Source organism: Haplochromis burtoni, unplaced genomic scaffold, assembly GCF_018398535.1.
Source record: "Haplochromis burtoni strain Fernald_Lab_line unplaced genomic scaffold, NCSU_Asbu1 Contig_46, whole genome shotgun sequence".
NCBI classification, from domain to species: domain Eukaryota; kingdom Metazoa; phylum Chordata; class Actinopteri; order Cichliformes; family Cichlidae; genus Haplochromis; species Haplochromis burtoni.
In genome coordinates, this window is record NW_024582407.1 from 1945661 (window position 1) to 1968397 (window position 22737).

Below are 22737 nucleotides of genomic sequence, written 5' to 3' on the forward strand. Positions count from 1 at the left end.
ATTAGAATATGTTTATTGATTTATTAAGTTGTTCTCCAAAATATTTTCAATTGGGAAACAAAGAAAGCGTTTATTCAAAGTGACATACATCAAAAATATCTATGTTTTCCCCCCAAAAAGTCTCCAAAATATACAATTATAGGGGAGTGCTAGGGTTATGGATGGGATTATGATTACTTAAACTTCATTGGGTTAAGTTGCTGTTTGGAAAAGAAAGTTGTAAAGATGAGCTTGTTGCATTTATGTTTAAGTGTATGATGGTTCCAGTTTAAAATGAGGTTTTGCAGAAAGGGAACATTGTGGGTTTTTCGAGAACAGCTCATTCAACCAATGCATGAGTGACTGAGGTCATCAGTAACTCGACATCAAAGGCAAAAAAAAGCACGTCAGGCTGTCATTGTGAGGAGAGTTTTGTCCCGAATGAGTAATGTTGTATAGTGGTTAACAGCTTTTCCTAATGTGTGAAAGTTCCAGACCAGTAGGAAGCACAAGTTCCTGTGAAGGTTGTGTTAGGAAGGGCATCTGGTGTAAAAGTGCGCAGGTCCGTCTACTGTGGTGACCTATTGTGAATAATGGAGCAGCTGAAAGAAGCTAGAACAATGCAAAAGTTATTGCTTTTTACTCCCTATACTTAATTAAATACTGTTTCGGTGTTAAAATTATAATTGAGTCAGGGTAAAGCCTGGGGCCCTTAGTTATGATGTTATGATCAGTGAAGGTCCTTATAAAGATAGCTAAATATGGCCTTGTGTGTATGTATATGCCTCAACACACAGAGAGTGGAGCAGGCGGCAGCCACACAGGGGAAACAATGGTAAGAGAGTACTTTTAGCCAAAATATGGGAAGTGTTCATCCAAATGATGTCAGACTTGGCATCATACTTAGTCAAGTCCCCAGCAACACACTCACCAAGCTTGAACTGGGTTGGATAAACAGTTGTCAAAATAGGCAAAGAAAAAAGAAAAGAGAGACATAATTCTCAAATTATTATTAGTAACATTACAAATGGGTTTGTTCGGCATTTTTTTCTATTATTTTCTTGTGGCTGGTTAGGAGGGGGCAGGAGAATACAGTATATGAAACACTATAATGTGTTCTAGCCTGCATGCACTTGCATATGGAGTCTGCTTGTGTTCTCAGATGCTCAACCTTCTTCTTATTGCTTCTCTTTACTAAGCTGGATATTGCTTAACGCTGTTTCTGCAGACAAGCACTTGCACTCTGTTGGCAACAAATCCATCTCCAGTGTAGGAAGTATAGTGGGTGCTGCAAAAACATCAGATAAATGACTACTGAGGCCTGGTTTAGATGTGGCAGACTGCACCATTTTCCCATATGCTTAACTGGGTTAGATTTTTTTCTTCTTCTTTCCGCCTTTGATGTTCTTCTTTCTTTTGTCAGTTATGCAGATTTCCATAAAAGAAGCGCAAACAATAAGGTTTTTTCCTTCTGTGCTTTTTTTTTCTTTTCTTTTTTGGTCACTATATTCTTGTTTCCAGGTTATTGTAAGGCTTTTGTGCTAAAAAAGAAAAGAAAAGAAAAAAGGGAACCCCCACCCTCACAAAAGAAAACGCAGTTTACTCAGGAGGAGTGGGTCACACGGTGGGAGGGGGGAATTTGGAGTAAGGGGAGATATGGCAGTTACAGGTGGGGAATTGGCAATACTTATATATGGTAGGGCTGAGGTGACATTTAACAAACGTGGGACTGCAAGGTTTGTGCGTGGGGAGATTGGTAGGCTGATGCGGTTTCCTGGAAATACCCCAACATGCAAACGCTCTTGTAAAACCGTTCTGACAAGCAGGCAAGAAGTGTTTCACTTGAGGTTTCTCATGAGTGTGGTGCAGCAGACCTTTCTATTCATAAGCAGTATGAATAAATATAGTGAAGCAAATTTAGTTGCAGATTACAAATAGCCTATTTTTATTGCCAGACTTCATTGAATAGCTTATCCTGACAGAGAGATGACTTAGGCAAAAAGTATATTAACAAGTTTGCAATTAGGAAAATGTATGCAAGTGCATACACAAATACATAAATTAATCAAATGTTACTTACCAGACCCAGTAAATTCTTAAAATTCTTATTTAGATAAGGACTAACACATGACTAAATGCTATACAGCTCCAGTCTGCTAGGCTTGATTAACCTGTCAAGTTGGCCTGGGGCAAAAATGTGCTGTTGTGTACCTTTTAACGTTGCAGCAACAACATCGTCTTCAGTTTAATTAAATTCAGTTTTATTTAAGGCATTATATTTATTAATTTAGGGCTGCATGGTGGTTAGCAGTGTTGCTTCATAGCAAGAACGTCCTGAGTTTGACTCCACCATTTGGCCGAGGCCCTGCTGTGTCAGTCTGGCGACTTGTCCAGGGTGGACCCTGCCTCTCGCCCTAAGGTAGCTGGGACCAGTAAGACGAGCAGACCAGGGATATGGCTCTTCAGAACCAGAGGCATCTGCTAAAGAGGTGTGAATTTATGTCATTCCGAATAACTGGTCACTGGTTATGTGTCTAAAACCCGCAGTGCTAAAATAGACAAGCATTCAAATTTGTACTTTTTTAATCTATCCACCAGTGGATAGATTAATCTATAAGAAAGCACCACTTTTTTATAAGGTAATCATACCTGTAGAACGAAATGATCCTAATCAGCCAAGTAACTTGTAACTACAACTATCCAATATAGATAGTGGAACGAAATGGTTACAGTAGCACTCTGTGCAGTAGTGAAAAAGGTGAGTCATTACCAGAACTTCCTTAAAAAGGCAGTGAAAGAGGAGCTTTGGTGCACTTGGAAGTTTGGTGACCTTCTAGTTGTAGCCTCTTTATCAAGCCGTTACAAACTCTCAAATATGTAACTACAAGGATTATACAAGAAAAGTTTTCATCTTGACGTTTGTGGTATTTCGCAAGACTGCAAAACGCCCTGATTTACACAGGAAAAAAACAGCTGCCCAAACTCTGTGTTTAAGCAGTCATCAATAAAATAAGAATGAAAATGTCAAACCAAGATCGCTGCACAATGTCTGTTCATGAATGAATCTGACTCACTGCCTCTTCTTTTGAAAAGTGACATGTCGCAAAACTCAAAAGTACAGCTGAAGCTCATTCGACAGGAAGTTATCTGCTGTTGTGCAATAGGAAGAGGGTGTATCCATGGTTACCTTTGTCTGACCCTTTTGTAACAGCAGCAAACAAAACACGCCCATTCACCCTAACAGTATCACATAAACACCCACCAACTGAGGTTTTTTTTTTGGCCCATTTAAAACTCTCAAGTACTGTAACATTCCTGGAAACTGAGGCGGGATTCAGATTCGGGTTATAGAGTGAGGTGAAATACGCAGAACACAGTTTGTTTGACTGATTATCAATGCCATTCTCAGGCTCTTCACATAAACCATTAAAATTATTATTTAATTAGTATATAAAGTACAATTTGTACATGCCACATGAAGTATGATCTAACCCTATTTATTTGGCATTCATAAGCTGAAAAAAAAAGCCACAGATAAGGGAACACTTAAAGTGTTTGCTCATTCATTTGTTAACTATGTATGGTATTTAACCCTGGAGAACCCATGGGGTCAAATTTGACCCCATGGTTTCCCTGGTAAACCAATGGGGTCGGATCTGACCCCATGGGTTCTCCAGGGTTAAAAGTAAATCAATAAGTTACCAATAAAATATCACAGGTGTAAAATTCACAGTATATACAGAGAGGTGTCAGTATCAGAATTGTCCTTCATATAAATGTGCTTTGTCCTAACCAGCCTGATTAATGGTAGCTTAAAATAAATGTTTCTAACTGAAAGCTAGATTTGCTCATTCAGATTTCCTCTGTGCTTTCAGCCACATCTCATGACTGTCATTCGTGAACAGACTTAAACATGTTACTGTAAATATTCAAGTAAGTTTTGATTACCAGTAAAAATATAAAACAAACACATACATTTGCTGTATTTACATTTCCTGTTATTAAAATGCTTAATGTGATATAGCTGTGTTACATTTCACCCCCAATTACCTCATACATGACAAATGCAGTAAAGGATATCTGAAAATGATCTCATTTTGGTTTACAGCTATATTAGAGTCCTTCATCAGAATCAGAATCAGAATCAGAATGGGGTTTATTGCCAGATGTTGAGGTTTACAACATTAGGAAATTGCTGCGGTGCTTCAGTGCAAACAATAAGAATTAAAGTGCTATGTAGAAAGAAAGATATGTGCAAGAATTAAAGTGCTATGTAGAAAGAAAGATATGTGCATGAGATATATACATGAGAATAGGAATTGTGAGTGCTACGTAGAAACATATATACATGAGTGCAGGTGATGATCAGTGCCAAACATGAAATGATGCAGTGACACAGCGTAGGGTCATGTGTTAGTGGCGGGGACAGTCATGTGGTTATTGTTCATGTGTCCAACAGCAGAGGGGAAGAAACTGTTCTTATGGCGAGAGGTTCTGGTGCGAATGGACCGGAGCCTCCTGCCTGAGGGGAGCAGGTCAAACATAAGCTACTTATTTTCATATAGGAAGTAAAAGTGTTACAGATGTACATCTGTGAAATTTCCACAGTTTCATAACCCAAAGTCCTGTGTTATAAAAGTAATTCTGAGTAATCCAACAGGCGGTCTCACAGTTATTAATCTTTCTAATCTAGGATCTCTAATCCTATCATTGTGTGTAAGTATGTGTATGCTTGTAGGAGTGCTCAACAGTGCGTCACTGGACTGTCTAGATGCCAATGATAAAAGAAGTGAAACCGATGGGCTACAGATCACAGCAAAACACCATGCAGCAGGTCATTAACCTTGCCGTTTCAGGTCTCTTAACTTTCCCTAAGGTGATTTTAGCTGAACAAAATAAACTGCATTTAACTATTTTGGTTGTTTATATTTTCATCTACATCATAGTCTCCACTGCAGCAGTAATTTCCCCCACAGATATGATTAAACGTTTTATTTTATGACATCTAACAAGGGAGTTGTCTTAACATCACAACATATACTTAGTCACGTTTATATTTCTTTCTAAAAGAGCAATAAGGGATTTTTGCACTGATAGACAGCTCTAAAATGTTTGCATAACTGAGGCAGTTGTCGTTCAGGAGACAGAGTCGGTCGTCTGTCAACTGGAATATCATATGTGTAAACTGGTTTGAGTCTCGGCCTCCAGTCTACATATTCAGTATCCTGGGCAAGATAGTGAACCCTAAGTTACCCCTAGTGCATCCACTAAATTGCGAGTGTGCCAATGTTGTGTTAAAAGTCCTTAGGTGTAGAAAAAAAGGAACTTATATGAATGTGTGTGAATGAGGCTTCTAGTAAGAAAGTGCTATAAAGATACCAAACCATTTAAAACAAAACTCCCTATAATTACTGAATGGACAATAAGAAATAAAGGTATACTACTTTAAAATATGGAGTATTATTTTGTATTTGGTGTTTATAAATACCAAGGAAGGTAGTTTAACATTAAGTGTTGCCTACTGGCGTCGATTAAAACATTTCTGTAATCTCACAACTGGGTTTAGGGAATTAAAAAAACAAAAAACAAAAAACGTTTCGTCTTTAAGCGCTCGCATTTGTATCATGACTACAAAAAACAACTACAATTCCCATCAGCTACGTGTGTTTACGGAAGCCTGACCCGTAAGCTAATGGTTGCCTCGTTTTGTTTTTAGGGTACAAGCTGATGTGATTTCTCGCAGGGGCGGTGACGTAAAATCTAAAATTCACTACTTAAAGGGAACGGTTCTCGGGCGATACTGGTTAATGAACTAAGCACACCTCCATTGGGATTTGACGACCGTTACGTCGTGCTCGATGTGATGGTTGTTGCTTTGATTGTTGTACGTAGCCTAGCATGTTTCCTTAGTTAACAGTGCGATTTAACGACGATTAAACATCCATGAAACCGACAGACTCGGATGAAGATGAAGCAGAGCACCCAAGCTCCATGCAGAAGGAGCTGAGGCGTATGTTAATGTTTTGTCGTGCTACGTTTGCTAACCTGTTTGAATGGGCAGCTCAAGAGAGCGTCGTTGGATGGTTAGTTAGCACATAGTAAGATGAAACCGACTTGGTGTGTTAAATTTATGCCGCCAGAGCCCAATAGAGCATTATCTCTATAGGTATGTTACCGAAAAGAACTATTATTGGTGGAAAAGTACAGGTGACAGGCACATGACTGCCACCTGTTGCTGCTGGGGCAGCAGATGAGGACACTTCACAGAACATAAGTGTCAATGCAATCTTAAACCAAAAGAAAACACAAGCTGACAATAAAATGAAGCTTCAGATTCTGAATCCAGGCGCTCAAAGTGCAGCTAAAAAGGAGACATCATGATCTCATGTGAACCGGACCAGGGAAACTGCCCTTGCTGCCAGTGTACAGAAGTTTAACTACATATTTAATCCCCGAGATTTGTTAGCATGACTCTTTGGGCTGAAAGTCAAAGAAGTAAATGTGTAAAATTGCAGAAATCTAAATTTTAATTACTTTGGTGTAGTATGAATGACCATGGAGGAGGTCTTTATCAGTATGAAAACTTGTGAAAATACAATTAAAAGTCCAAGATTTCTGTTCTCCTTCTCCTTTCCAAAGCCATTTAGTGGGCCAGTTTGAAGCCTTTGCTGGGCCGATTCTGGACCCCGGGCCTTATGATTGGCACCACTGCTCTAAAGCTTTCATTTTAGGATGCATTGCCTGCCCTAAGCAAAATAAAAGCTTTGCATTATTTGGCTTCTGATTGGCTAAAATAAATGGGTGAAATTGAGATTGTACAGCTTAGTTTTTGTGCAAGTGCCACCTGCTTACCTTCGTGAACACAACACTGGTGGTGTATTTGTTTGCTGTATAGACATGACTTCTTTGGTTGTCTGTGCATTTCATCAAATAAATGATATACTATGTTACACTGGCATTTATGTGTATGCTGAATTCAGAGCGGGCCAACCAAAGCATCCAGCATCTGAGCAGTGCTCCGCTGCAGCTGGACCCTGATGGAGATGAGGTGGAGGAGGTCAGAGGTGGTGATGAAGACCATTATACAACCATGGCCGAAGAGGACAAGGCTGCATGGAACCAAAAGTCACAGAGTGAAGCAGGTGACTGATTGAATACATAGAAAGTTGATTCTGTTCACTTGTAAGCATTTCATTGGAAGAAACCTTACACCAATCAAGTAACTTTTTCTGCTGACTGCAGGCTTTCTCAACCTTATAAACAGTATAGTTGCATAATGACAGAAATTGGCGCAACTGACTAACAATGTGCAATGAGCTCAGTCCCGTGATTGTTAATATGCCAACTGTCATGACCACTGATCAGTGAGGAGTGGCTAAAGCATTGCAAGATTGTGAAAGATGTACTCTTAGGCCCCCTCCAGTGTTAAAAAATGGTCACCTCTCTTTTTACATAACCAAGTGTTCCTACCAGCCTGGGATGCAAACTTCCTCAACATTGAAAGATTGGGCAGTACCCTGTAGGTATAATTACATGCAGTCTTGGCTTGACAAACTGAATATTCTGTGTTGTCCCGTCTGCCAGTGGTTGTTTGGGTTCTCTGATAATGTATAATTTACTGCAGTCGTCTTGGCAGCTGCATGTACTGTATTACTGTGTCTGTTCTGGGGCACCCGATCATTGAGGTGGACCACTTTTTGATGGATCATCTTTTGGTGTTTCAAACCACAGAGACATGGTGTTTTGAAAAAAGAAAAATGCATCTCAGCTGTTCTGATACTCCCGAAACATAAGAGATCAGATTGTTTCCTTAGGCAGCAGTTGTCCTTCTTCTCTCCTGGATCGCTCATAGCATTCTTCCCATCTTTGACTAACCAACCTGTGATAACCACATTTTAATAAGGAGCTCTTTGATATGACGTTCTTTTGCTTCCCTGGCTGCTGTGTCCGTGGGGATGGTGTTTGCTCTAAAAAGAACCACAATGGTGCTAAATTATGCACTTGTACTGCTTATAAGGCTGGGAAACGTGCAGTCAGCTGAGACCGAAGAAGTTACTTGGATGAGTGATGAAATGTTTCTGATTAGTTGTAAGTCGGTTATGTGATAAAACTCAGCCCTTACAGTGGGGTATCGTGAGATTTCCCCTCTCAGTCTTTTTACACAAAGTTTAAATAAAGTGTTTATGTGTTTGTGTACATACTTATTTCTTATGTCTTTTGTAGTTAATCAGCTGAAGAGCCTTCTGCTGAAGCAGGGCAGAGAAATTCCCACACCTGTCTCCCCTTCCAAGAAACAGTCTCCATCCAAGGTAGAATGAGCAGTTGTGCATGGTTTAACATTTAAATGCGTTAGAGCTGACGAAGGCCTGTTACAGAACTGATACTCAGATTAGGAGCAATTCTCCATACTTGAATGTACCATGGTTTTATAGTTCACTAAAATGAAAGAAAAAACTAAAAGTAGGTGTGAAAACTAAGTGAAATAAACTAAAAATAAACAGGAAAGGCCCTCAGTTTTAGTTTTTGTCATTCTAGCAAGCATCAGGAAGCCTTGTAAATTTGTTAAAATTTGTCACAGACTCACTTTCTAATAATAAAAAAGTAAAATTAAAAAAAATGTGCTAAAAGTGAAATGTGCAAAGCCGCTTTGAAAACAAATGAAAGCTAAACTGAAATAAAATGGAATTAAAACTGACTTCACTTGCGGCTCTTCTGTGTTTTGGCTTTTATTTTTTACTCTTCTTTCCCTTTTGCATGGCAGGAGGGGATGTCCAGTTTACCTGCCTTTCAGGATTTGGTTCCTGTATTTCACAAGTCAGAATACATCCAACATCTGGAAGCTGAGGTTAAATTCTGTAAGGTCTGTGTGCACAAATGTACGTGTGCGCGCGCGTCCTTCATTCCCAGTGTGCTAATTTTGAACGGATGTTAATCGGCTTCTCTGTTTGTGTGACTTCAGGAGGAGCTGCAGGGAATGAAACAGCGGATCAGAGTAGTGGTGGTGGAAAATGAGAAGTTACGTTCAGAACTGAAAGCCGAAGCTGTGGATGAATCCCTAAAAGATTACACGATCCGAAACTCCACGGTAATTTGTGCGTGTGTGAAAATCATTGGTTTGATTTTTGTGTGTGTGAAAATGGTAATGCATGTAACAATGAAGGCACGTATAGTACAAACATAATAAAGACTGAGGTTACCTTATGGCTCAGTCACACTTAAATAAAAATAGGACTGTCATTTCTTTGCTGCTTTGACACTCCAGCTTTGACAACAGCGACTGAGGCTTGAGGCTTGCATTAAGTAGTCATGCTATGGTCTCCAAACGCTGTTTTCTTATTATATTGTGACTGTTGCATTAGTCATTTTTCTCTGGACACTTTCAGTAGAGAGACACTAGAATATAAAGTTATGGTAGCAAAGTTTTTATAGTTCAAAAGGCTGAATTTAAGCATCATAAAAGCATCTTTCAAATTAAAGATTTGGTCACCCGTTCCAATTTTTTTCCTCAGATGAATGAAGTCATCGACAACAGCCACGTAGCCTCCATTCGAGACCACAGTGTGCTACAGAAAGAAGAACACAACACATGGAAAAATGAGCTGGTATGAAAGATGAGTCTCTACTGGTTGCCGTTCGGTTCTCTTTTACCTCAGTGTTCATCAGATTTTATGCGTCACAATAATGCACAATGGTCCCAGATTGTAGTTTAAGATTTGTCTTTTGCTAATTTCCTCCAATAAAACTTTAACAGTAGAAACATGAATTCTGTTTTTTAGTACATTTATATAGGAAGCTGTTGCAATATATTTAATTGCATCCAGTTAGATTCAGATGTTTGTGCTCATCAGGAAAAACTGAAGGTGATCTACCAGGCCCAGATGGAAAGCTTGGAGGCGCAGGTCATCTCTCTCAGGTTAGTTCTTTGCGGCATCAAACGAGCAGAAACTCATCTGGGTCATTCCTTGAAGAAAAGGTCAGTTCCTCCCACTGACGCCCTCAGAGTCTGCAGATTGTTTTTTGTTTAGTCACTTTAGTATTTTTAATGATACCCTGGAAAAAATGTTTATTTTGTACTAAATATTTTCCAAGTTAAAAGCGCAGAGGAGTTGGTTAAAAACAAAATGCTCATTTTTTCAAGTTATTGTCTTCTAGTTGTTTTTGAACTCAACATAAAATGTTCAGGGCTGAGAAAGACATTTATGCTCTATTTAAAACTGCAACCAGATCAAGTGGACACCCACTCAGTGTCACAGTGCAAAACACAAAACGTTTTTGTTCAGCATGAGTTTTTCAATAACCAACTTTGAGCATCAACATATAGTTTCAATAACCAAACTATTATTTGCTGTCAATGACGCGGTGTCACAGAAACATTCTGACCTGAATTTTTTTTTTTATCTGTCTTCTGGTAATTCACTGGAGAAAAATGTAAAAAGTCCATTTCTTGTAGGCTGGTCAAAATACGTCATAGCTTACCTACATTTTTATACCAAGCCCATCTCTGATCCCCTCCGTTTCAAAACCTTAGTCATTTTTAACCCTAGCAAATGTACCTTATGTCTGTAAAAATCAGTTATCTTTAATTCTTTTTAGAACACTTTTCCTTCTCTGATATTTTCAGAAAGGATCTGTCAGTCAGTCAGAAGGAGTGCGAGGAGGTGAAGCTTCGCCTGAGACACAGGGAGAAGCAGGCCGCAGATGCACTGAAGGCTGATGGAGCTCCTCGTGTGGCAGGATTGTGCCTGAAGTGTGCACAGCACGAAGCTGTGTTGGCTGGGACTCACACAAACCTGCATGTCCAGGCTATTGACAGGCTCACAAAGTCAGTGGTAACAAATGCTTCGTGCAGAATCAATCAGACGTTAGCAGCAGTATACTGACTGTGTAAACCATAGCATTAGTTTAGACTTAGTTAAGTGTACCATCCAGATTCTGCTTTTAATTCCTTTTTGTCTGATTTTTCTCAGAGAGCGTGATGAGTTACTGGTGGCTCTGCGTGCTGTGAGGACCAGTCAGCAAGAGACACAACAGAGGGAGTGGTCAGCCTGTCTCCAGGTCAAACAGGCTGTGGAGATGGCAGAGGAAGCAAACCTGCAGAAAGCTAGGGTCAGAGAAACATCCACACAAACAACTTTCCAGCTGACCGCCATCTTTGCTTAATACAGTTAATATTTAGAATGCTTTGCATTTGTTAATGCTCAGATTTACCTATTTATAAGCTACACACACTGTATACATATACAAGCTTATGGGAATGCCACTATCATCATACGTCCACTAGAGGGTGCTCAAACATTGCCTTGAAATTAAGGACATATTCAGCTTTCATATGTTCTTCAACCTCGGTGTTGACTCACAACATCATTTTTTTCTTTGTTCTAGTACAGCTGGTTATTACTCTGTTAACCCTTCTGTTTTTGTACACATGCAGGTGGAGGTGCAGTGCGAGCAGTTGTCCAGGGAGCTGGCTCGACAGAGAGAACAGCTCGACCGAGACGCACACGGTTTGCAGCAGAGACTGGCTGAGGCCAGAGAGGAGGGCCGAGCAGAGGCCCGCAAACAAAAAGAGGAGCTGACGAATATAGTTAGTCTTACTTTTCATGTACATGATTATTAGTCGCAGAATTGGGAAATTCACAGAAGAAGTGGATTACAGAAGAATGAGTCTGTTCATTTGCCTGTAAAATACTGTAAATAACTATATTAACAGACAAATAAAAAAAAAACTCTTTTAATGAAACATTAAGTAGTAAAAAGTAGGAAATTGAATCATTGCTGTTTGCTTTTGCAGTAGCTATTGTATATTTCTTGTACTTAGAGTTTATGTCTGTTATGTTTTGTAATGATACCCTAAAAAAAATGTTTGTATTTGCAGGACATTTTACTTGAATTCTGAGTGACGCTGCAGTGAAATGGCCACTGAAATGGTGTACTGTGTTTGTCTGTCAGGTGTCTGGCCTTTCCCAGCGTGTCGCTGAGTTGGAAGGACAGCTAGACAGAGCTCTCAGAGACAAGAGTTCACTGACCAGTCAGCTGGAGGACACTCTCCGCACACTTACCAGCCAGGAACAAGAAAACACAAAGGTATCGGATGCTGTTTGCACAAGAAAACTTTGTGTCAGTATGTCTTCTTATTTCTTATTGATGGCATGATGAGCATTTCAAATAAGCATGAGCCAGGGTTTGTCTTTAGAAGTGTGGGATTGAAAAAGCAAAAAGCTCTTTTGTTGTTGTTTAAAAAAGTAGAACTATTAATTTTAAGGACCCACATGCTTCACTATCTTCTTGCATTTAATTTCTAAATCCACTGGATGGCAGCAAAAGATAATCTATTCCAACTTTATATTCAGTTTTTGAACACGTAAATGCAAGAGCATATTTTTCTTTCATTAATATTTGTATTTATTTTGAACAATTCAAGAACACAAACAAAAACAAAAAGAAACCAAGTGAATCGAAAGAAAAAGCGAACAGCAATCTGCTCCTCTCAATCGACACATGGCAACCCACAGGCTGAAAAAGACTTCAGAAAAAGACAAACAAAGTGTGTGGGTTCACACAAAATTCAACCCTTATATCATTTTACAAATCTTAAAAAAATAAAACTTAGTTTACAACAAACAGCCAGATTCAAATCTTTCTAATAATTCAAAGAGATTCTCAAAACTTTTCAAATGCGTCTTATTTGTGTTTGTTTCTTAATCCTTCTAGGGGAGGATTCGAGATTAAACATCACAGTGCTTTTATATTTTTGGTGAAAGACTGAATTAGTAGGTGCTTTTAGGGATGATGAAATGTGAAACTAGTCAAATACACGAGTGTAAAAACATTGAGCCTGGGAACGAGACAGTCTGATGATTTAGATGGGTGATTTTCAAAGTAAGGACACGATAGGATAATAAAAAGAAAATCAATAAATGATGAAGCATTGAATGTGACATACTTGTTAATTAAAAGACCGCCTTTGTTTAACGAGGACTATTCATCTATAGGTATGTGTGGATCTGAGATATCAGCTCAGCCAGGCCGCGCTGAAGAAACAGGAGGCTGAACGAGAGCTCAGAGAGCTCAACGCCAAGACCAGCAGACGGATGGAAAAGGCAGCACAGGTATGTGCCGATGTATTGATTAGTTAGGATTTATTTGATATTTGTTTAAGTCTGCTACTGACCCAGTATTTTGTAGAGTTGATTGTTTCATAAATAGTCTTTATTTTTCTTTTTTTGAGGGTCTGCAATGAAGCATAGCAAGCAAAATGAGTATTAAAACTCAAATTTTCCAAATTATTCTCAAGTTATTTGCACAAGCATCAATTATCCAAACTGTTAAAGGAACAGTTCACACCAAAATCTAATTTGCATACTTTTCCTTCAGCCTTTAGTGATATTAAGTGATAGAGATTGTTTTGGTGTGAACTTTTCCACTGTAGAAATGACAGCCTTCTTTTGAATATAATACAGCTAAATGACATTTTCCTTGTGGTGCTCAAAGCCCCACGGCATTGGCATTAACTTCTCTTTACAGAAGTCATGACCTGGCTACTAAAAGAAAGCTGACAGACGCACCATTCTACATGAGGAAGTATTGGTAGTAGTTTGGGATAACTCTGTCATGATTTCTAGAAATATATTTTATGTCTTTTAAGTGTATTTCGTGTGCTTTGAGCACCACAAGGCAAATGCCATAAAGAAGTCAGACATTGCTACACACCTCAAAAACGTGCCAAAACAATCTATATGACTAAATGGCATTAAAGGTTCTGATTGATTTTGGGGTGAACTGTCCCTTTAAATTTAAATAATGAATGCAGGATATTCTGTGTTTCCATTTTGAGGTTCAGAAGATCAAACCTGACATCTTTTTTTTGTCCTGCTCAGTTTTTACATGTTATTGTAACCAGGCTTTAATGTTTCGTTCATCTGAGGGCACAGGGTGGGTTGTTGTGAAAGATTTCCTCACCTCCTCTCTTCTTCCATCTCTGCGGGACAGGAAGTGGAAAGGCTGAGCTCAGAGCTGGTTGGCTGTCGGCAGCATCTGGAGGCGGTCCAAAAGGATGGGAGCCAATGGCAGGCCGAAGCCCTGAGCCTAGCAGAACAGCTGGCAAATGCCCAGCGCCAACTGCACCTCACCAGGTAGTACCTAATCCTATTATACATGCCACCACACTCACACACACACAGTGCTCCCCTCTGTCCAGCTCCTGCCCAGCTCAACCCAGTCCAGTCCAGTTCAGATCAGCACACCAACTGTACCGCACCAGGTAACAGCTAATCCTATTATACAAACCACACACACATAAACACACATGCGCGCCGCTGTGCCATGGTCCCGATACCAACTGGACCTCACTAGGTCACCTCTAATCCTGTTAAGCATGCCACAACATAATGCAACACAACACACACACATACACACTGCCCACTCTGTGCCACCAGGCCAGTGCCCAGCCCAGCAACAGCTCCAACAGAGCCAAAATGGCGCCTGAGCCTTTCTTCTGTCCCTGGCGCGCGCACACACACACACACACACACACACACACACACACACACACACACACACACACACACACACACACACACACACACAACAGTGCGGCTGATGGTCACTGGACAGCCTGGCCTCAGCGCCACCTGCCAGTGCCCTGCACCCGTCCTCACAACGGGCACTACCGGCACCCCTCCATTATCTTTCTATCTATTTTTGCACCATTCTGTCCTGTTTTTTCCAGCATCTCTATATCAAGACCTCTGATATTCTTTATGATTTCATCCCACCTATTTGGGCATAGATTCATATTTACTGCCACCTGCTCTTTTGTCCTTATCTGGCCTTTCTGTCTCCTCTTTAATTGAAACTAATCTCCCCTGTAACGTTATCCTATCGCCGTCCTTGACGTTATTCTTTCTTTCCTTTCTTACTACGGTCTTGTCTTTTTCTTCCCTCTGTCCCTCCTGTCATCCTCTGGCTGCTTTTTCCTTCCACACCATTCACCGCCAAGGCCACGCCAGCCAATGCCAGCCGCTCAGGGCACTCTCTCACCCCCGCTGCCCACAGCCGAGGTGTTTGAGATGGGCACAGATGTGGCGGCGGTGTCCCGTGGTGCTGGAGGCTGCGGGATGCAAGTTTGTGCAATCTAAGTGTGTATATGTGTGTCTGGTTTAAGTGTGTGTGTCCACTGCTGCTTCTGGCTCTGATCTGTGTTTAAGTGTGTTTGTCTGTCAGCTGGCCAGCATTTACACACTGGTTTCATGACTGGCTGCTGTGTGTTTTTTGTTTTTTTAAAAAGATGATGTAATGAGCGTGTGTGCGTGCGTGCACACGTGTGTGCATTTCGCAGCCAGCTGTGGAGAATGACATGCATATTAATGTGGCTACATGATGACTTTGACCTGTACTAGAGGAGCTACTGGACAAAACCATTTTACTGCCATGTGTGCGCCTGTATGTGCATGAGAGAGTTTATAGTTTTATCTGTCCTCAGTTGCATACTAGATGTTTGACAGCTGTTGACTTGGCTAAGCATGTAGCCATTCAGATTCAATTTTGGTCATTAGCAGTGAAAACCACTTCTGATAGAGATTTAATATGACTGCTTCTTTTTTTTTAAACAGTTTTAGATGAGAAGAAGTCTTAATTTTTTGCACACAGTAACACCTTTAGTCACATTTAAAGGCAAAAGAGTATAAGAGTATAAAAATGATTAATACCCATAACCGCCCCTGGTTTTAAGCTTGGATGGTTCCATAATAGTGCGGTGGTTTGCACATTTTTCTGACAGCTGAAAGATTCCTGGTTTGACGCTGAAAGGAGACACAATGAAACCTGTGGAGCTACCTGCTATGACGACTCTCCCGTGAATAAGGCAGCAGCTGAAAGTTGCTTTTTATAGCAGCTGGCTGACAGTTGATTTCCACTTCTGCTGTAAATCTTTGTTGATTCTACAATGTAACCAATGCAAGTGGCCTTCTGCAATGTGTTTATTATCTTGTGGTTGTGGCTCAGTGTTTTAAATGCAGTGCTACCCAAAAATCCTGGGAGATTTCCCCCCTTTTTTGTACATTCCCACTCCCAATAGTTTGGCAGTCTCCCCTCAAGAATAGCTGCAGGCTGGGTCGATGTGACGTCTAGTTATAGTTCCATGGAGGTGCATGTCAGGTTAAGGCGTAGTTTAAATGGTAGTTTTTCAGATGTTTCTGCAGTTACAGTTTCCTAACACAGAGGTATCAATCCACCACGAGTTGTTGTGCTGTTACAGTAAATGTTGAACACCGTTTGACTGTACAGACTAAAGGTTTGTCCGTCTGAGATGCACTTTAAAGCAGTTTCAAGTCATTACTTTTGATATTTGGTTAATCATTACTCTGAGCTCTGAAGGAAAAAGTCTGCCGAGGACACACAGAAAGCTGTCCAGCAGGCCTGTTTCCAAAAAGCAGTTTTCTTAGAAGTGTGGAAAGTCTTAACATCCATACATAGATATGGGATCTCTGTTGATTTAACTGTTTTAGAGAATGGTATATTTCACTCACATCTTAAAGATTCATCAAATTTGTGATGGTAAAAACCAAGTCTTAGCAGTGCAATGGCTCTGCACAAAAATGTATCCATGCAAAGATGGTAGCATACATGCATCGTACACACCTGTTGAAGTTTGGTCAAAGCCTTTGTCCCTCCTCAGCACTGCATTATGTTTGTTCCCCCCCCCCTTTACTTGTCATGTCCTCATCGCTTTTTTCTTTTGCCATTTCAAAATGAAACAAATAAACCTCAAGCGATTGTGTCTCTCTGCTCTTTCACTAGCTCTGTGTCATTCTCTTTCTGTCCATCTGTGGGCCTTCAGGGGTTATGCAGAGCTACATGTATTTCATTCATAGTCATGCCCTCTGCTGTTGTTCGCTACAGAGCCATCCAAGAGTCTTTGTAGCTTTACTGGGCTGTGTTTTTGTTGGTGTGTGTGTGTGTGTGTCTGTGTGTGTTGTTGGAGAGTAAGAGGAGAGGGTGAGATTCACGGTAGCAAGGCTGGAAGGCATTTATATGGCCAGCCTTCGAAGGCAGCTCTTTGATTTTTCTCTTTGCAACTTGCTCGCTCCTCTCTTTCATTCGGTCCACCTCTCGTGGCGCAAATGATCACAGCTCGCCTTCAAACAGGGGGGACATGAAGCGCAGACAGCTTCTGTTTGATTTCTGATAGCCCTACCTTCCTTCCTGATAAACACATACATATAATATGGACACACACACTCACACACATATTTGTTTGTACAACGGCATCTTTGCAAACGTGCACGCCGATATTCACATCAGTCTAACCCACATGCCTGTACACAAAGACGCAAACACACGCGCTCACACACAGATGCAAGCACGCATCCGGGGGTCCCATGGCGGCTGGTGCGCTGCGCTGTGCTCCAGGATTGGATCATCAGCCAGCTGTGAGTTGGACAGCCCAGGATCTGTCCTAATCCCCGCCACTCTGTTCACATCGCCTCACATGCGCACACACACTCTCCAGTCCCGGCCCCAACCCAGCAGAGGGCTTTACTAAGTTTGTTTTGTTTGTTTGCTCCTGCCTTTCTTCACTTTCTTTCTTTTCTTCTTTCCATGTCTCCATCCGGCCTCATCTCTCCCCGTGTTGTGATCACACATCCCAAAGGCCATAGTGAAAACTGCCCAGCATAACTTCTCTTTCAACACACGCCAGATAGGACTGAGATGTGTGTTTGCATGCGTTAGTGTATCCATGGTTAGTTGAGACCTGTGGGCCTGCATTGTTTGAGCCGAGATGAATGTCTGAGGCTCCAGATCTTCCACCGGTTTTGTTATCCCCATGAAATCAAGCATCCATGTTCATTAGGGTGCTTGCTTAGAGATGTAGATGGACCTGGAGCTTCAAACTGTTTCTGTGAATAAGTTTACTTGCGCTTAGTTTTTCCACCTAAAACTTCTGAGTGTGGAGTCTTCAGCCAGGAAATATCTGAACATGCTGGTCCATATAATCTGTGCCTGTATGTGACAAACACCTGAAGAATGAGTCTTCAGTTGAAATTGTCCTGGCAGCAAATTTGCCGAGGAGGCTGAATAAACCTCTTATGAGAAAATCTGCAGTGATGATTATCTGTGAATATCTGGTTAAAAATCCTATCAGCAAATGTTCATCTTTATGCATTTGGGGTCACAGTTTCCAAAGGTTGATACTGGATAATGCAGAGCGGGCTGTGAGATGAGGAAGGTCTTTTGGGTTTGGATCAGCGTGTCCTGATCTGTTCTTTGGCAGTTGTGCTAAGTGCACCCACTGCAGCAGTATTGCATGCTAACAGTCCTATTTGAAAGAGTCAAATGTTTATGACCCAGGAGGCCACAGTTTGCCTTCCATTAGGACCTTTGTGCTTGGCGCTATGTCTTGTCTTCTCTTAAACTTGCTCCTTCATTTGCTTGTGAGGTTTAGGCCCTTAAAAAGTATTAGATTAGGATTAGCTAGAAAAATTGGTTTGGGTTAAAACCTTCAAAATGATGATAAAATGATGCTTATCCCACAAGTCAAGCATGCAGGTGGAATTGAGAACTAAGTTTTGTACAGTTAGGTCCATATATATTGGGACACTGACGCAAGTTTAGTTTGGTTTTATTTGTTTAATAAAACATATTACAATTATAGTTATATGATGTACATGGATATAATGTGTAGACTCTAAGCTTTCATTTGAGGGTGTCCACATTCAAATTGGATGGCGGGTTTAGGAGTTTCAGCCTCTTAACCTGTGCCACCTTTGTTTTAAAGAGAACAAAAGTAATAGGACAACTGACTCAAAGGCTGTTTCATGGGCACGTGTGGGCAATTCGTTGATTATGTCATTTTAAATTGAGCAGATAAAAAGCCTGGAGTTGATTTCAAGTGTGGTGCTTGCATGTGGAAGAGTTTGCTGTGACCAGACAACGTGCGGTCAAAGAAGCTTTCCATGCAGGTGAACAAGCCATTCTTAAACTGGGAAAACAGAAAAAAAAACACATCAGAGAAATTCCTACAATATTAGGAGTGGCAGAATCTACAGTTTAGTACAGCGGTCCCCAACCCCCGGGCCTTGGACCGGTACCGGTCTGTGAGTCGTTTGGTACCGGGCCGCGAGAGTTGAGGCTCAGGTGTGAAATGTATGGTTTTCAGGGTTTTTATCAGTTTTCAGCATTATTTTGTTATCGTTTTTATTGTTAACTCGGTGTCCCTAGGTCTTTTCACGTGAGTTATGAATAAATCTTCTTTTTTTCGGTACCGGTACTAGTTTTATTTTGTTGTATTTATCCGGTCTGTGAAAATATTGTCGGGCATAAACCGGTCCGTGGCGCAAAAAAGGTTGGGGACCGCTGGTATAGTACATTCTGAGAAAGAAAGAAAGCACTGGTGAAAACAAAAAGACCCGGGTGTCCATGGAAGACAACAGTGGTGGATGATTGCAGAATCATTTCCATGGTGAAGAGAAACCCCCAGCCAAGTGAACAACACTCTCCTGGATGTAGGCGTATTAAAGTCTACCATAAAGAGAAGACTGCATGAAAGTAAATACAGAGGATTCACTGTAAGGTGCAAGCCACTCATAAGTCTTCATAATAAAAAAGCTAGAAAAACATCTAATAAAACTGAACACGGTTTTCAGATCAACCTCTACCAGAATAATGACAAGAAAAAACTATGGAGAAGGTGTGGAACAGCTCATGATCCAAAGCATACCACATCATCTGTAACACACGGCGGAGGCAGTGCGATGGGTTTGGTGTGCATGGCTGCCAGTGGCACTGGGACACTAGTGTTTATTGATGATGTGACACAGGACAGAAGCAGCTGAGTGAATTCAGAGGTGTTCAGAGACATACTGTCTGCTCAAATCCAGGTAAATGCAGTCAAATTGGTTGGATGGCGTTTCATAATACAGATGGATGATGACCCAAAACATACAGCCAAAGCAATCCAGGAGTTTATTAAGGCAAGTAAGTGGATTATTCTTGAATGGCCAAGTCAGTCACCTGGTCTTAACCCAACTGAGCATGCATTTCATTTGCTGAAGACTAAACTTAGGCCCACAAACAAACAGCAACTGAAAGCTGCTGCAGTAAAGGTCTTTGTTTTCAACCCACTGAATCAAAGCTGAAAGTCAACTGCATCTGAGTTGTTTCATTTAAATCTTTTTGTGGTAATGTACAGAACCAAAATTAGGAAAAAGGTTGTCTCTGTCCAGATTAGAGATGGACCGATCCGATATTACGTATCGGTATCGGTCCGATACTGACCTGAATTACTGGATCGGATATCGGAGAGAAAAAAAAAATGTAATCTGATCCATTAAATATCACAAAAGCAGCTCACAAAACTTGCGACATGGTATAACTCGGCTCATAACTGTAGCACGTCGAAGCAGTATGCGTCACGCGATAGAGCAGCTGTGGTGTGTGTTGTGGAAGTTTTCCATTAAATAAAGCCTGCAGACGAGCGGTAGCTAACATTCGTTAATCCAAACACACAAAGAACAGAAAACCAAGTTGGTGGAGAGCCTGCATGACCACGGGGAGACAGTCAGCAGAGTCTCCCTGAGCTTAGCATGGCTCTCAGTTAAATATCTTCTTCAGGAACAAAAGGCAGTGCACAGCTGTTTCACACCTTAAAGTTCACACTCCCTTGCTACCTCCCAGAATCCTTGAAGAGACAAAAGACGCTTCTTGTGGAGTGGTCTGCTTCCCCCAACTTCCTTACTACCCCTCCACCATTTGTCTTAATGTATGAGTGTGGAACATGTTTAAATCCAGTGGCACCAAGGCATTGTACAATAAAATAATGTGATTAATACATAAATAAAAGAAATTCCTATACACATGCAAGACCTGTCAGCTGTCTGGTTGAGCATTTGGAGCCTCGCTACCAAACCGGCATTTTATCTCCGAGGAAGTTATCCCCGAGAGAAGTAAAGCAAGTGTGTAAGTTCATCTCTGAATGTTTGTAAAGCATTCCAGCTTTATGCTTAACAACCAATATATGGAGCGAATGCCTCTTCTCTCACCCTCCCTCTCCTGCTGCTACTTAAATCATGAAACTGATTAATGATCAGCTGATCGGCTTTTCTGTCGCGAGTCAATCTCTCTTGTTTGTTTATCGCCCACTTCACGCCAGAAAGAGGAAACCAGCGGCTGAACAACAGCTTGATAATCTGTTGTTAGAATTTATTTAATATTACTTTCTACACCAGGATCTTTTTCTACGCAGCTGACGGCTGGTAACTGTGCAAGGGCGGATCTAGCAAAGTTTAGCCAGGGGGGCCATAGGGCATGAACAGGGAAAAGGGGGCACAAAGACATACTTTTCTTTCTTATTCTCATTTAAAATATCTAGCTTTTAATAAATAATTATCTGAATCTTACACCCAAAGTTTTAATCTGATGTAAAATGCATAGAAGTTCATTACTGTATATAGTAACTATTAAGTCTAATACACCCTAGTAAGCTAGTTTTGCTGGGAGTTTGCAACCCTATTAGTTAGGTTGCTTACTCTTTAAAATACCAGAATAGGGAGGATGGAGTAGGTTTAAGTTTATTAGATTGATCAGTATTGCTGAACTATGAAATATTTTGGGTGCACTGTATTTTTTTGCATACAGGTATAACAGAATAGCTTTAGTGTTTGTTTGTTTTTGAACTTGAGTATGAACTTATACAAAATGCAGCAAGATATTACAAAAACAGTTTTATTGATTAAAAAACACACTATATCAGATTCATATCGGTATCGGCCGATATCCAAATTTATGATATCGTATCGGACATAAAAAAGTGGTATCGTGCCATCTCTAGTCCAGATATTTATGAACCTAACTATGTAAGCCATGAGGCTGAAGCTTCTGTTGGCACTTTACACAAAGCCTTAGGTTTGGAAATAATCTTATTAAGAGACCTTGGAAAAACACTTCCATTAGTGGGGGCTATACAGAGGTGCATATTCACTGTTCACTGATGTATTCAGAGCATATCCAACAGCGAGGTGAAGACACCATTGTTGATCTGCCATGTATTCTTGTTTTAACCAACAAATAGTTGCAGTAAATAGAAAAGATTTGGTAGACTTTGTACTGCATGAACTAACATCTTTCCTGCCTTTTGGCATCACTTTATATTTTCACAAATAGAAAGAAAAGTGAAAGGGCTGATTAATATTTTCTGATTGTGTAGTTGTTTATTGAAGTCTTTCTTGTATTTGTTGTAGCTATGTTATGCATGCCATCACTGCATTGCTTTCTGCAGAAAACTTATATATTTGGTACTAGACCAGGTCTGGTTAGGGCATAAGAGATGATGTATTAGAGATGCAAAAATGTGAGACATTTAAGTCACTTGTGAAATGATGGAATGCACCAAATTGGTAGTGTGGGAAATACAAAAGCAACCATATAGGCCGGGCAAGGAGAGAAGCATACATTGTGTGTTTTAAGGCCACAGTCTCCTTTCTGTGACCCTGAAATCAGAAGATGGGTGCAAAGAGACACAGAGCGAGAGGGTTAGGCAGACAAAACTCTGGACCAACCGCTGTGACTTCTATAAATTAAGTTCCCCAAACTCTATTAAACACGTCACGCTGCTGCGTTCCCTCTGTACCTCTACCTCGTTCTATTTTTTTCTCCCCTCTGTTGTACATCGTGATAGCAAGGTCTGGAAAGGCGGTGAACAGAACTGTGTGTGTGTGTGCGAGGGCGGAGAAGTGTAAATGAGGAAGGTGAGGCAGCAGATGC

At 40.7% G+C, this 22737-nt stretch overlaps 1 protein-coding gene across 3 annotated transcripts in view; it reads left to right on the forward strand.

Annotated features, from left to right (window-relative positions):
* Nucleotides 1-5647: 5647 nt before the first annotated feature.
* Nucleotides 5648-22737, forward strand: part of sdccag8 (SHH signaling and ciliogenesis regulator sdccag8) — a 52137-nt gene continuing 35047 nt past the window's right edge. The window contains exons 1-13 of one of the 3 annotated variants that reach the window (XM_042220306.1): nt 5648-6145; nt 6960-7121; nt 8203-8288; nt 8741-8839; nt 8939-9064; nt 9489-9581; nt 9828-9892; nt 10601-10801; nt 10947-11085; nt 11411-11563; nt 11929-12063; nt 12972-13088; nt 13969-14111. In XM_042220306.1, coding sequence (XP_042076240.1) covers nt 7070-7121; nt 8203-8288; nt 8741-8839; nt 8939-9064; nt 9489-9581; nt 9828-9892; nt 10601-10801; nt 10947-11085; nt 11411-11563; nt 11929-12063; nt 12972-13088; nt 13969-14111 — 1409 coding nt within the window. In that variant the 5' untranslated portion in view covers nt 5648-6145; nt 6960-7069. The remainder of the gene's footprint in view (nt 6146-6959; nt 7122-8202; nt 8289-8740; nt 8840-8938; nt 9065-9488; nt 9582-9827; nt 9893-10600; nt 10802-10946; nt 11086-11410; nt 11564-11928; nt 12064-12971; nt 13089-13968; nt 14112-22737) is intronic. The other 2 variants (XM_042220305.1, XM_005930521.2) reach the window with 2 other exon arrangements.